This window comes from Mugil cephalus, chromosome 6 (assembly GCF_022458985.1).
Source record: "Mugil cephalus isolate CIBA_MC_2020 chromosome 6, CIBA_Mcephalus_1.1, whole genome shotgun sequence".
In the NCBI taxonomy this organism is placed as follows: domain Eukaryota; kingdom Metazoa; phylum Chordata; class Actinopteri; order Mugiliformes; family Mugilidae; genus Mugil; species Mugil cephalus.
Window position 1 is genome coordinate 4,462,328 of NC_061775.1, and position 15,387 is coordinate 4,477,714.

The 15,387-nt window shown below is 39.2% G+C and overlaps 1 protein-coding gene across 1 annotated transcript; it reads right to left on the reverse strand.

Annotated features, from left to right (window-relative positions):
• Nucleotides 1-6,535: 6,535 nt before the first annotated feature.
• Nucleotides 6,536-12,908, reverse strand: tax1bp3 (Tax1 (human T-cell leukemia virus type I) binding protein 3). The gene is made up of 4 exons (XM_047586940.1): nt 12,715-12,908; nt 10,269-10,388; nt 8,441-8,518; nt 6,536-8,310 (listed from the first exon to the last, which is right to left on the reverse strand). Exons 1-4 carry the CDS (start codon nt 12,751-12,753, stop codon nt 8,161-8,163), a joined length of 387 nt encoding a protein of 128 aa, XP_047442896.1. The 5' UTR covers nt 12,754-12,908; the 3' UTR covers nt 6,536-8,160.
• Nucleotides 12,909-15,387: the final 2,479 nt, after the last annotated feature.

Genomic DNA, 15,387 nt, shown 5'->3' on the forward strand with positions numbered 1-15,387 from the left:
TATTGATTTTCTTTTGTCTATTGTTCGTATACACACATCTGTTCACGTCTATCTATACATCCGACATACATTGTAAAAGACCCATTGTTAAACAGGCGGTGGGATGACCCTGGATAATCCAAGCCCATTATTTACTGTAGCTCTGTGTCAGAATAATCTGTTCCGCACTGTTCCCACTCGCTGGTTACAAGTGTGTAACTAAACATGAGAGGAAACATCTGAACATATTCGTAATGCGGTCCAAAGGTTTTACAAGTCTGGAAGACTTAAGAGTCCCGGTGATCCTATTTGGCCAGAGGTGGATGCATGAGAGAGGGTAGGAGGCATATCCTGTATATATAATATAATAATTTTCCAAATATTTTTTTCTAATTCTGATTCTATGTAATGTAACATTGTTTGTGGTGCTTGATTAGTGGTAGAGCTCAGAAAAGAAGCAAAGGAATTAAACTGTGAACAGAGTGACCTGCAGTACACTGGGTGCCTTTGTTTCTCGCCTCTCTCTTCCCATAAAATCATTTGACATTTTACTGCATGTAAAACAGGAAAAGACAAATAAAGTGTATCAGAGTTCATGGTGATGGTGATGAGGAAGATGTTTCTTAATTCCTTAGTTCAGTTCAAGGAATTCACTGTGGTTTCCTCAAAGCTGCCGGGAGGAGCGGTAGAAGTAGTGCCACAAATACATGAGCCAAGTGAGAAGCAACCAAAAGCTCCTGGTGTCAAGTTTTACAATTTTGTATATTGCATCAAAATTATTGCCGTAAAGGTCACCAACCCATTCCAATATAGCTGAATATTGATCCGAAAGTTCTATATTAAAAGACATATTTGGATGTATTAACTGCCTGAATAAGGGAGGGGCTCCGTCAGCTTGCCAGTGCTTTGCAGACATGACTAAGTTTTTGTTTTACACCACCAGCTCTGGCTCAAACCACTCTGTCCTGGCCAGGCTGCAGCCGTTTCTCTTCTGTCTGACAACCCAAACATCCACCGGTGAAGTAGAGGCAAACGAGTGGTAAACATTTAAACATTAACCTGACAGCAAGTAAGTACTGTACTGTAACATTAATCCAATATGACAAACAGGGGTTATTTTTTTTAAATATAGTAACAGACAACAAGCAACTTTCACTTATAAATCCAAGCCCATGAAGCACACTTTGACAATAATAGATCTGACAATACAAAAAAAAAAAAAACGTGTGAGAGCATGTACTCATCCTTACTGAATGTACAGCTGGTAGAAGGGCGTGCAGATTGTAAGGCAGAGTACATATCACACCTCAGCAGGAAGCGACTTCGGACTACCATGTTAAAACATACAGACACAAGCTGCTGCATATGCCTCCTTAGTACTCTGTTGAAGTTTTTTTCAACGTTGACTGAATATATGACCAAAAACATGCATTATAGCATGCTGATGCACATTTGTACGCAGTAAAAAATGAATTTACCAACAAGTATTCTCTTCACAATCAAACAAAGTAGAGAGACAGAAAAGGCTTTGAAGCTCTGCAGCGTTTAGCCAGCTGATTACTCACCACTCATGGTTTGTGTCTGTGTCAAACAGTCCGATCAAAGTCAAGAAACATTGAGTTTCGCCTCCCTAAAGACGAGAGGATCGGGAGTGTGTGAGGGCCCGGAGCTGAGTGGCACAATGACCGGACGTCTCTGCTCTACTCTCTCATGAGCAGACAGACATGAAAAGGCCTCTCATATGATCTGACCTTCTCACACCTCCACACCTCCACACCTCCACACACATGCATGCACTCACACTACAGCCAGCCCTTTTCAGTCCATGACAAGTCCCTGAAAATCCAATCCATCACTATAGTTTTCACACATGATCCCAAAATCCTCCATATAAAAACCTACCAAGGTGAAAGTACACCAAACACGCAGTGACGTACAGAGAGAAACATACAGCCTTTTTATAAAAGAGGCACCACTGAATGTCACACCTGAATGTCAGTTTACTGGACATGAAGCACGGTTTTAATATGTCCTCTGAGAAAATGGCTTGACGTGCGACGTTATTGCAATTACTGCTTGAACCAATGCTCATTTTTCACATGCCGCTCAATGCATTGTATGCTACTAATATGTAGCAAGTACAGGTCAGCTATATATGTTTCTGAACTGACCTGGAGTTACAATTCCACTGAACTAAATAAATGTATTTTGAAGGGAGATCAGTGCATTTACCTCGAATGATACAACATAACATCAATGAGAAAAACAAAAAACATCTCAAATACAAATACAGAGGCAGAATAACAATACTGTCCGGAGTACATGACATTAGAAGTAAGTGATGAATGACTTCATGGTAGTGTAATAACTGCATTTCTTTTAATTTACGTCATTCCAGCTGTTTGTATTCCAAGATAGATAGATAGATAGATAGATAGATAGATAGATAAAACTGGTCAGATACCCTGTTTCTGTCTGTGGTTATGTCAAGCTGTCATGAGGAGACTGATGTTCCGTCTTTAATTGCTCGTCCTCCCTGCAGGCGATGCAAGAGAGAGAGAGTTAAGACTTAACAGTCTTCCATACAACTTTCATTGTCAGATTTATATCAAAATAACTTTTAATTAGTCTACTACTAGGCAGCTGTTAAAAAAGAAAAACAAACAAAAAATAACAACAATAAAAATACAAAAGAATTAAGACGCTCTACTAACAGATTCACCTGTATCTGCTCAAGACGATCCCCGCGCAGTCATGTGGATGTCTTCGTCTCCACCGCTCAGCAGATAATGAAGTAACGTTGCCCACACACTGTATCTATCTCCCCTCAGCATCTTCACCGTTATCTCCGGTTTACTATGTGCTTTTTTTCTCCGCCAAACCTCCGGCGAAGAGGATCGCCTGCGAGGTCCGCGTGGGAGGAGGAGAGGTTAAGGATTCTTCAGGAGAGGAAAATAATATTCAAGACCCGCTGCTCCCCGTCCACAAACAGCCGAGCGCAATATATCGTTGTCTGTAATGATCAGATACACGTGAAATAAATACCCACTTTGCAATGTTTAATTTCGTACACGGTGAACTATACCAAGCCCCGTTTTACTTGTTAAGCAGCAGATTTAGGGTCCTGCAGGAGCCCACTGTGTGAACGAGCACTGGTTATTGCTATGACAACATGCATCTGCTCAGTGTTGAACTCTGGGGAACTCGTGCATTTGTAACCCTGCTGGCATCCAGCTGCTCCACGCTCTCACGCCCACGCATCACACTCACGTTCACAAAACTTACATATATGCACGAATACAAAGTGAGGAGAAAAAAAACTCACTTTTTTTTTTTTTTTTTTTTTTTTTTTAATCGACGCACGCTCAAGTTGTGAATCATGAAGAGGAAACAAGCAGGTACAGTTTCGCCATAGCGGGTTTCCACAAGCGAACAAAAAGCAGAAACATTACTCACTGTTACACACTTTTTATTTCTGTAAGTATCTGTTAGTCGCTATCTGTTGCTCAATAAGGGAAACAGTGATTAAGGCTGTAACTCGCCCTAATGGAACACACAGTACACACTGGGAGTCTGTGGCAACAGTCATTTATCCTCCAGTCAGAAGGTAGCAGACTTAATGCAGGAAACTCGCTTTTCAGCTCACGTCGATGAGAAACTGTAAATAAATCCAAAATGACCAAACAAAGGATAGTGATTTTTTTGCATTGTAACATCACCAGGTTCTAGTGTACGTCTGGGGAATCCATGGTTTAAATCCTGCAGACTTCCTTATTCATTTTGTAACCTGCCCTTTGGGTTGACCAACCCGCGGAGAATAGGGCAAAACACAGACAGACAAAGGATTAAAACTAATATTTATTTTACTGTTAAAGGACTTCTTAACTAAAAGGGGCCAGGATAGAAGCTTAGCAGAGTCCAGATGAATAAGCTGGGAGCCAGTTCAGCGAAGGGGAGGCTGAGTGTGAGGCTAGGTGGTTGTTTTTTTCTCTGCGGTGGATGCAAAGCCAAAACTACGGGACAACGTCACGCTGGGGTTCTGCCAAACATTTGCCACCCTGAACCATAAGGCTCTTCTGGACCCGGCACTCCCGATAGGCGACCCGTCGGGGGAGACCAGCAACAGCCACCACACCCGCACTGCACTGAAGACCACAGGAGACTGGCCACAAAAAGCACAGCACCATACAAAACACGACGACTCTGGAGGATTAACTTGAGACATGAGTGAAACAGCCCTACCTACACAGAAGATCACAACAGACTCACTCCCCAGCCTGTGTGTGGCTGATTAAGTGCAGCTGAAAGTAAGGGCAACACCCAAGTACACCTGCGTCTAATTCACCTATATTTTACATCTCACCCAGCCAGGGTACGGTGGATATTTGTACTCACATTTCCTTTTTTTAACTTTTCAAATTTTGATGTCAGCACAGCTTGGTAGTTCATTCTTAATCTTGGGACTGGTAGCTGATAGATAGTTGGTAAATGCCACAAGGTTCATGTAGCAGCTGATCCAGAATTGATTAATTATACAACACCATCATCTCCAGTGGACGAAGCTTGTTTTGTCATCGTGGACATGTTCACTTGGGAAACATGTTCACTAGGAAAACATTGAGTAATACCATCTGCGGTACTTCTACTTCTAAACCAGCATGGATGACAAAGTGCTAAAGCAGCTGTTCAAGAAGACATTCTAATACGATTTAATACAATTCTTCATTGTTTTGCCAACTTCAGACAACCATGAAACACAAGAGACCACTGTACATGTACGGTTGTACGCAATTGCATTCCAGCATTTGTGCTGATGTGTCACTGGAAAATGTGAGATCCTGGGTTTAACATAGAGTTCCGTGGGCTTGAACAATGCCTGCTCACACAGAGCACGCATTGAAAGATTCTGACCTTACATATTGATCTTAATGAGGACCTCTCACCTCTATCTGAACAAAAAGAAAACAAATTCAGCCTCTGCACTATCACATTTACTACCATCATTCACCAAACCACTTCTCCAGCCGTTTATTACTCCCAACATATGAATCCAAGGCTGTTGGCTTCCCTCTGGTTCCAATCTGGTGTAGGACCAAAGTGATAGGAGCAGATTGCATCGCCATGGCAACACAATTATGCTGCCATAACGTGGGAGGCATGGATCATGTATGATCCTCGTTTAGATAGTGTAATTATTCACGCCTGCAGGAAAGAACATGTATATCCATGTTGTCTTTCAGCTGAAAGAAAATGTTAGTCTTGTAAGTAGTTTTGAGAGTTTAATAGGGGTATAAATGAATACCTAACATATATATTAAAAAAAAAAGATAGATAGATATGGGTTGACTTTCATTCAGGCATTTTGAAGACTACGGCAACAAAATTTTAATGGCTAACTATCATACTACTTCTGAGTCCTGATTAAATTACTGCTCATGGTCCCTCCCATAATGAAGTTAGGTCCTCAATGCTCCCACTTTTAGCTGTCCATTAGTCACCTAGCAACATGCATCATGCATTGGTGAGAGAAAACTCAAATTGTAAGTCTGAGCTCTGGCTGAGATGTTTGTGCAACCACATTATTGTATCACAACATGGTGTAATAGCATTACGATGCCCAGGCCAGGTGAGTGGAATGGAGCGTGCTTCCCTCAGTCCCTGGGATAGAAATAAAACACACACACACACACACACCTGCTAGCTCATCAATTATTTCTCAAAGGGGGATTTTAACTCAGCGTTGCCCTGAATCAACCCTCTCATGATGTGACCAGGTATTTTACAACTTTAAACATTACACAGCAAATTCAGCCCAGCAGTTTGAAACGTAAATGACCCTGGTAGCACACAACGTACCAGCAGTCATCAAGAAGCTGATAATTACCTTCATTAGTTCAATTATAAACCACAGCAGCATTTAGAAGCTGTAAAATGATAATATATGTTAAGGGATTAACTTAACTGGATATGATATGAGCTAAATACAGGTTTTTGGTATTAAATTCCTTCCTGTCAAATATTTTCTATTATTTTGCAGCATCACGGTTTTATTGCCAGAGTCCCCAGTTCAAAGGCATGTGATTGGTTCCAGGCTCCCATATTTAAGAGATGAAAGTAGAGAAAGCTCTCTGTATCAAAATGCCTCGGTAAATAGAGAAAGGTCAGGGAATAGATTCTTTGCTTTGAAATGTCAGCTGATTACTTGGCAACGTGAGGCTATTTGAAGGGCCTGTCAGATAAAATAAAATGGAGAGGGGTGGGAAATAGTTTCTTATGTTTGATCATATTGTACTAAAGCTTTATCAAAATTGATACATTTTAATAGATCAGAATAACAGATTTTATATATGGGAGATTTTCACATAAGAGATTGTATGCAATCAAATTAAAAACCTTTTTTGCTCAGCTAACAGATAAAACAGAAAACAATGCAAGTGAACTGATTCCCCATCAAGGGTTCAGGGACAACCAAGGGGAGATATGACAAAGGTAAAACCTAAATACTACCCATCTACTCTAAATAAGCCTCTAAGAATATTGAAAATGATTTGATACATTGGGGGAGAAATCATGTTTTAATTTTTTTTGAAAACCACTAGCTCTTTTAAAACACATACAAAATATGTAATTTTTATGTCAACATTACAAAACAGAGCAGATATAGTTGCCATAAGATTAGTACAGTCACATCATTTATGAATGATTTCTGAACATTTCAAAGAGAAAATACTGTTTAGCATGTTGCTAAAACCATATCACATTGTGAAAATGGATCTTACTGGTATGTATTGATTTGTTCGTTTAAAGCTGCTGTGCACATTCAGAGTTATCAGACAATATTCACTCTGGCTTGGTTCAGGTTTGCAGAGGACATCTGCTCTGCGACAATAAATAACGTCAAAACATTTTACAGTTTTAGACAATCTGAATGTAGTGGACTCCAGTGTAACATAGGAAATTACCATATTTCTCTTGCTAAACTTGATAATTGTCATTAGAGTTTGTGAATTTTCTGACAGTGGTGACGCTGTGGCAATAGGCATCCTCCCAATCTGATATACTGTAAAAAAACAAAACAAAAAAACAACAACAAAAAAAAACATTTCAACTGTGCTGTAGGTAGATGCAATTAACCAAAGGCAAGATAAACAAAACACAAAGATACATTAGTATTAGTGAAAATACATTATTGTGTATGAATAAGGTGTATACTGAAATTACATATATGTTTTTTTTTGTTACAGAATACTGTACCATTTCTTAAAAAAAAAAAAAAAAACTGACAACACAAATTGTAACAAGCATACTGGTTACTGGAGAGTGCCTTGGCTTTTTCTTTGGCATTTTAATCTTGACAGCAAAATATTTTTTCTTTAAATGAGATGAAAGCTGACATTAAGGATATGATAAACATAAGTGAAGATTTCTTTGTGTATTCAGTCAAACGAGTCTAGCTTTGGTCAAGGAACAGGATCAAACATGTAAATAGAAAAATAGAAAAACTACTATTGCTCCCAAGAATGAACAGAAGACATATGACCAATATCCTCTAAGTGGGAATGAATCGGTAAAGTACAGCACTGATTACTGTGAATGTCTTGAATGGGTGAATTCTGAGCTACAATTGGCAAAAAGCAGACATGAGACTCATCAGAATGTGTAACAAGTGGCACATCCAGACTCAGACATCCAGATGTTTTCCCTAAAGGTTAAGGTACAGACACATCAAACGGACATCACAGAACTGTGTCCCCTCTTGTTACCTGTGTCTGAGCAAAACAATGCACTAGATGATTGTGTTGCTGTGAAAAAAGTTGTGTATTTGAAAGTTCAGATTAGACAGAGATAAAAGCTGAGAAAATCCTTCTATGTACCTATTCAACTTTGTTTTTGTGTTCATTTTTGTCACTTTCACTTATCTTCCCAGGAGAATTGTCAGAAAACTGCTGACAGGGGTCCAACAAGTGAAAACGATGGGGAACACAGCAGAAAAACTACATGGAAAAATACGTGAACTGGGTCTGGCCAGTTGTCGGCCTGGTGTGTCACAGGCTTCTCAAGTTGTCTCTGTATTTCTTTGTTTCTGTGATGAAATCAGGACCACGGTGCAAACATCATCTGAATCTGGAGGAGTATCAGTCCTTGACTATTGTATCTGTGCTTATAGGTTGTGCCACTAGCTTACTGTCTGGGGTATTTGTTCATAGAATGTTTGACAGCTTCCTCCAACGACTTCCTGGTAACCAGTAGTCGCACTACATCTTCTTTCTTCTTCGTTAGTCTTTTACGAGCTTGGTCATGGGTCACCATGGTCATATCCCAACCATTTACCTGGGAGGAAAAAGGAACTTTGTCTGAGAAAAGCAGAAGCAGTGTTGCACAACTCCTATCTGCCACACAAGGGAGCACATAGTGCCATCTTGTGGATCTCTCATTCAATAAGCAAAACTTCAGCACACACCTGCATTATTTTGTCTCCCATCTTCAAGCCTGCCACGTCTGCTGGTCCTCCTGGTGTAATCCTGGTCACATAGATGCCCTTTGGATAACACAAACACACAAACGTGTTAACACACCCTCGATAACAAAGATAATCTAAAACAGAAACAACCAAGAAAAAGGTTATTCCAAAACAATGTAACTGAATAAAAACATAGTGTACCTGTAGAGGCTTTTATGTAAACAGATGTGTTGTGAAATGTAGCAGTTTCTCTTACTTCAAATTCATATTCACTTTCACAGCTGACTGTCTATTACAGAAATATAAAAGGCTTCTCAATCCCAGTAAATAAAGCAACAATAACTATGGAACTGAGACACAAAGTTATGATCCATAACACTAGAAATACTGGTATTTGTTTACAAAGCGAGAAAATCCCTTCACAGTCTTTAAGATCAAGTTATCAGTTTGCTTCATTGTTCAATCAACTGTTCAGTAATGGAAAACTGAGAATTGACAGTGAAATTACCTGGGACAAGCAGGATCCCAGAAAAGAAAACAACACATTCTGGCCTTTTTTCTTTATACATTAGTTTGACAGTTCTTAAACTGCACTAATCCTGTCAGAACGCCTTTAGTTTATTTAAAGACAAGTGTTGAGTGATACCACAGAGATAAGAACATCTACACGTCTCCCTTAACTCTGTGAGGAAGTTATTACTATACTCATGTATGTGTGAAGAACATCTGAGGTTATTAGTCGTCTATAAAATGGCACATTTCAATCTCTCCTGCTGAAATGCTCGATATAGAGTCATCAGGCCAGGTAGGACATGACTCAGCTGAGTCTGATTTGTTCCCCTGCAGCCAGGAGTAATGCGTTCAGGCCTGTCCTTCAGTATTAGCTCATCAAAGTGCTGCTCTACTACGGGTTTCAACACAGTGATGTGATAAGGAGCAAAGAAAAGATGAAAGTAAACGCTACATTTTGTATTGACTTTTGAAATGATTTACCTCAAATATGTGAATTTCCTTTTTGAATACATTTAAACTGGGACGTGATATTTTTATGTAAGTGGTTCATGAGGAAAACTGTCATATTGAGAAGGTACAAGGAAAAAAATATATCCACGTATTTCTTATCGAAAATTGTAACATTGCTAAACTTAATGGGTTTAAATGTAATAACCAGGTGGAGTAAACCTTTGACCTTTGGCACCTATTGAGTGTGGAAACACTCGATCCAATCGTTGCAATTAATACATTGTTTTCCGACACCTGAGGCAAATGTCATGTGATGAGTTTTCTGGATGGAGGGTAACACTGTAGCAGCAGAACAATGACTTGTTCAAACAAGCACTGGAAAAAAATCAATGTAGCAACCATTGACAGAGTGGGTCTGTCATGTTCTTTCATTAACTGAGTATGTTTAATACACTAAATAAAGTTGCGTATAAAATTAGCTTTTCTTACATGACATATCCAGCAGATTCTATGCTTCACAGCAGGCACAACCACTTTACCCATGTCAAAAATATTCTATTCTGATTGATGTGTAGGAGCATGTGAATGCATATCTTAGCAGCTCATTTTAGTTTGTGACCATGTAAACGATTAAGTGAGATTCCTAATCATAATGATTTAACTCCATTGTATATGGAGCTACTTCAACAACAAACATGAGTCGTCCTTTTTTCCCATGGATTTAAATCCGTCAGACACATCAATGATATAAATACAGAAACAAGAATTGTGCCTCTAACACCCTGTGAAGCCTGCTGTGATAATAACACTTATTTGCGAACAAAAAAAACAAAGATGGAGAGGTAAATGACATATATACACTCACTTTATCAGTCTTGTCCTCAGAGAAGGGGTTCTGGCCGGAGTCCTGGTCTATCCCTCCTCCTATGCTGAAGCCCAGGATCAGGTTCTCTCCTTGCCGCAACTTCTGAATCTCAATTCGTTGCTGTTTGATAGAAGAAAATAAAACCATAAATGTGATTCTGACAGGCTTACTGGATGTGTTTTCATGTGTCAGAAATCTGGAGAAAAGGCCTGTCAGTCCTGTCTGAGTGTGTTAATATTACGACAAGTTCCTGTATATTGCTACTATTGTTGATGAGGGGAACTCATACTTGACTACCTCATGTGATAATTATCTAATGGATAACTAGTGTAACCAGTATAAATTGGTAGTATAAAGATAATACGTTTCTGAAAAAGCATCATTTAGGATGATGTCATAGGTTATCTGGAACTAACTGTAATTTTACATTAGTCATTTGCGTTTGCTTAAAGCCACACCCATTAAGACGCCAGATTACATTTGGCATTATGAAGCACAGAGGTACTCAAGTCTCTGTGTTGGCTCACACAATATATTTTAATCCTTTTTATCTTAACTCCTAAATGATATTAATAAAACAGTGATTAGAGAAAGATTTTTTCATTTTATTTTCTGGATGTCATGACATGATTTCAGTAACTGTTCCTTCGTAACCAATACCCACACTGGGATGGAGACTTTAATAATGGAGTCCTAGACACTGACATACAGTCGTGGGCTCACTACAACAGACGGATGGATGAGTGGCTCCGATAGTAGGACTCTTCAAACACAAAGACTGTCTGTGTGTGTGCTGATGAATAACCAGATGGAGTGGTGTGGCTGACACTATGAATTGTGAGGAGGACTGGAACTCTTTTCTCCTTTCTTCTAAGTAAAGCAGCATGTCCACTTAAAATACTTAGAAATTAAGGCCTGCCAGGCAAATTAAGGCAAATAAGCATCGGAGCGACAACAGTAAACATGACGGAGATTGAAGCCATACTGCTGCGATCATGATTTACTGTCTCAAACTGGGTCACTGATTTAGTACTGGAAAATAAATGAGCAGCTGTAGCAATGCATCTTGCAAACGCTACACTTAAGGTAAAAATATATATTTTATAAGCTAATATAAAGATATGAGAAAATAAGATTGTGAGTATTCAACCAATCATAAAGATTTGGCAGGTACTTTATTTCCACAGACCTTAATGTAGACCTTGGTCTCTGGGGTGGAAACACAGTTGCTACTGATGCTACAGTAGAACAGCAGCTTGGGTTAGTTAAGTCAAGTCATTGGGACTGTTGAATATCTATAGTTATGTCACTTTCTAAAAGCAGACTGAGAGGGAACAAGGGTTCAACTGATAATTACGATTAAATTCAAATTAAACATACATTGCAGTTAAACAAGCGTCTGACTTTTGCAAACATTTTCTAAGTGTAAACACTGGCAGATTAAGGTTTCACATGTTTGAGATTAGAAGATTTAACAGAGAGTAATCTGTCAGAAGTGCAGATAAAACGTTGAGGATAAAAAGTGGTCACGCCGACTATGAACTTGAATTGTCAGATCTGGTATTTGGCAAGAACAATTTGTTGTCAGTTACCAGAAAAACACCAGGTCTCCTCTTCTTAATACTTGTTGGGACATTCATTTAAAATCTGAATTATTTCAAACTCAGTATCTCTGGGTCTTTAATTGTTAGTTAAACAAAAATAACAATTGAACTATTCGCTTTGGGCTTTTGTGAACTTTGACAGGCGCTGTTCACCGATTTCTTCCATTGAGCAGGGTACACGATGAGAATTATTAATGAGAATAATTGTTGTTTACAGCTCTAGAGTCAGACTGGGTGTGTCGCTGACAGTGAATGTTACACCGACATGTAGATAAGACGTCAACCTGCGTGTTTTCCGCTCCTTAATTCCTGACCTATCCATCCATCTCCACTCATATCTACGACTTCTCTGCATTGATATTTCGTACAGGTGAAAAAGAGCTAAACATACAGCAGACTACTTGATTTCGTAATGTTCTCCGTCATAATGAGTGGACCAGGAGGACTGAGACACACCTGTGGCAACGCCCATTTTTGCCAGCAGGCAAGAAATGTACAATGTTTTCAAATGAATGTTTTGATACACATTAAATGCTCGCTTAACTGATGCATTTGTTCATTTAAGTGAATTTAAAAATGTATTTTTGTTTCTTGTTAGAGGTAACTTTGTAAAACAAAGAAAGTCAACGTTACAGTTAATTTAGCTAGCTAGTGTTACGTAATTGGTCAGTTAGTTTGTAAGTTAGTTACTAATAAGTTAATTAGTTAGCGGAAAGGAGTTGTCAGCATTAGTACATTCAGAGTTTTACCGACGGGTTAACGTTAACGATGGGCTACAAGCTGGACAATAGAGTCCCGTTGTGTGGTAATGTTAATGTTAACAGCCATACACTCAAACTTACCACAACAGCGGTCACCGGCTGGCCTGGGACGAAAGACATTGTCTTGTTGAGGTCGTTTATGCTGAACACCGACGAGACTTTCCGCAGTTCTTGTAAGAGCCAAAGAAAAAACGGAGGTTTTAACAGCAAGACAACTTCCTAGATCTCCTCATGAGTAGTAGCGGTAGGACGATCCCAAATGGGAAACCAGCCGCTTCCCAAATGACGTCACCTCGCCACCCAGCAGGGCGGGTTGGCGTGTTTCATCTCACCGAGGTAGCCAGGCAGGGCGGTGTTTAACAACTTGCACTCGCCCCATTGACTCTGTACTTATCAACGGTGGGAACAAATCGAGCCCTCCACGGGATGGTTGGTCCTTGAGTCAGAGGAGCATAAAGTATTTTCCTTAAAAGGAACTGGCGCACAGCAAACTCTTTCTATCTAACAATGAGGAGATTATGCGATGTCAGCATGTTTAAGAGAATCCACTCTGATGTGGGTTATGAGACTAGGACCCTATGAGACCACAACCGTATTTTTAGGATTTATATTTTGTTTTACTAATTTTACTTTTAAATTACTTTATCTCTGTCACTCAGTTAATATATGGAAACCAACAACAAGGAAGCAAAGTTAAAATCATTAGTCACTCTTGACACAAAAATGGTGAGATAATAATGGAAATGGGCATATTTCTTTCTTTCTTTCTTTCTTTCTTTCTTTCTTTCTTTCTTTCTTTCTTTCTTTCTTTCTTTCTTTCTTTCTTTCAGCAATGGCACTCTACACAATTGTATTACACAATGTATATCCAGTGGCGGTGCTTCCACGGTGGCACGGGGGGGGCACCCGCCCCCTGCAATCTGATTGGCCACCCCCCACCCCCATTGGTCATTGATTCGTGGTAATGTCAATCAGTGTGTAAAGCGCTTTACCGCTGCTGCATGTTAAAACGGAAGCGAAGCAAAAATCTTGGGTGACTGGACTGTTTTAAGAACCCATGAAGGCTTTTATTTTGGAAAAAAAAAGACAAAGGAAGTAGCTCCACGTCTCCCCGCCTTCGCTAATGAACTCGTGTAACCAATCACGGAGTTTTTTTTGCGACGTGATGCTTCGAGGTTTACCGAGTTAGAGTAAGAACATACACTACATGTTCTTTAAGACAGTCTTTAAGAACAATGTTTTGCCAACTTCTGTTCCATTTGGGCCTGATTTGGAAAACTGTTCTTAAACAACACTGCAGGTGTGTTTTACTTTACGTAGCTCTCCATCTGGATAAATCTAATCTCCACTATTTCAGTAACGTTAGCATCTGTCCTGTCCTGAATGAAGTATAAATATAGTTTCTAGTCAGATAATATTAAAGTTTTAAATGTTAAGTAACTTTTTGTCTTGTCCGAGTGAAAACACTGCAGAATATACATAAAATACACTTATGGTTTTCTACATTTTTGTCGGTAAAAGAGTATTTTACCTCTATATTTTAACCTGTCCACATCATTTAAATAGAAATATAGCTTCTAGACAAATAACATGTGACAGCCCTATTTTTAAGTGCGTTTCTGAAAAAAAACACATCTCTTCTTTTATGTTTGTTTGTTTTTTTTGTTTTTTTTTACCAGTACCAGAGTATTTCCCTGCACCCTTTTACCTCATTCCCATCATTTAAGAACAAATAATCATCTATTAACACTTTATTTCCATGCACATGCCTGTTATCACTGATTTTTATTTTATTATTATAGGATACTGTTGTTACATTGTAAGAATTTAAGTGCTTAAAACTGATTACTACACAGAACACTGCTATGTTCACTGTACAGAGCTAGAAGCACTAACCTCTGACTAACTCTGTACAGCAAACATCCTAGTGTTCTGTGTTTTACTACATAAGAGTACACCCAGAAGGTTTAATGTGGTCAAGAAAAGCAAAATGAAAACACTGTGTATCTGTACAATATAAATATTGAAGTGGGTGATCAGTGACAGCCTTCATTTTTGTTACTTTTGGGCGGCCCCCTTCAGATTAACTGTTGTTACCCCCTGTGCCACCCACCAGAATATTCTATGGACCCGCCCCTGTGTATATCATGTATGATATATTTTATATTTATATCTCTGTTGAGCAAAACATACAGTGCCCTGTAATGCAAAGTAAATACTTATTCTAAATTGGAGTACAACTTTGAAGTGCCTCGTCTAGGGGTCTGACACACCAATCGGGTCGTCCATTTTCCAAAGTCTGATGGATGTGAGCCCATTTTTTCCTGGTGCAGCATGACAAGACATCTCTCTGATTGGCCGTTCAGCTTTGTGACCAAACTAAACGAACAAAGTTCAAATCTTAGCGGTATATTTAGGGTTTTACGTTTTGGCCCAAACAGTTGACCTTTTCTGCAAGTGTGTCTCTGATGTTGGTTTGACGTGTCCGTAACTTACTATTTTGAGCATCTGGTGCTGTCTCCTGCCACTGGATGGTGGTCTGTATATTGTGATACAAGTGTTTTCTGTTAGTTTGATATATACCTTATTTGAGTGCCACACCAGGAAGGACTGGGTTTGACAAGAATTGTCATATGATGAAGGAAGCTGGGGCCTGTCCCAGGCTAGCTATTACTGGGTAAGAGTCAGGGTAACGGGGCTAACACAAAGAGAAACAACCAGTCATCCTCACTCATACATCTATGACCAATTTAG

Excerpts from the sequence above, each read along its gene's own strand:
- tax1bp3 (XM_047586940.1), bottom strand. The coding sequence starts at position 12,753 with ATGTCTTTCGTCCCAGGCCAGCCGGTGACCGCTGTTGTG. Across the intron at positions 10,389-12,714 it reads AGCCGGTGACCGCTGTTGTG|CAACGAATTGAGATTCAGAA; the intron begins GTAAGTTTGAGT and ends TCTATCAAACAG. Across the intron at positions 8,519-10,268 it reads CTGAGGACAAGACTGATAAA|GGCATCTATGTGACCAGGAT; the intron begins GTGAGTGTATAT and ends TGTTATCCAAAG.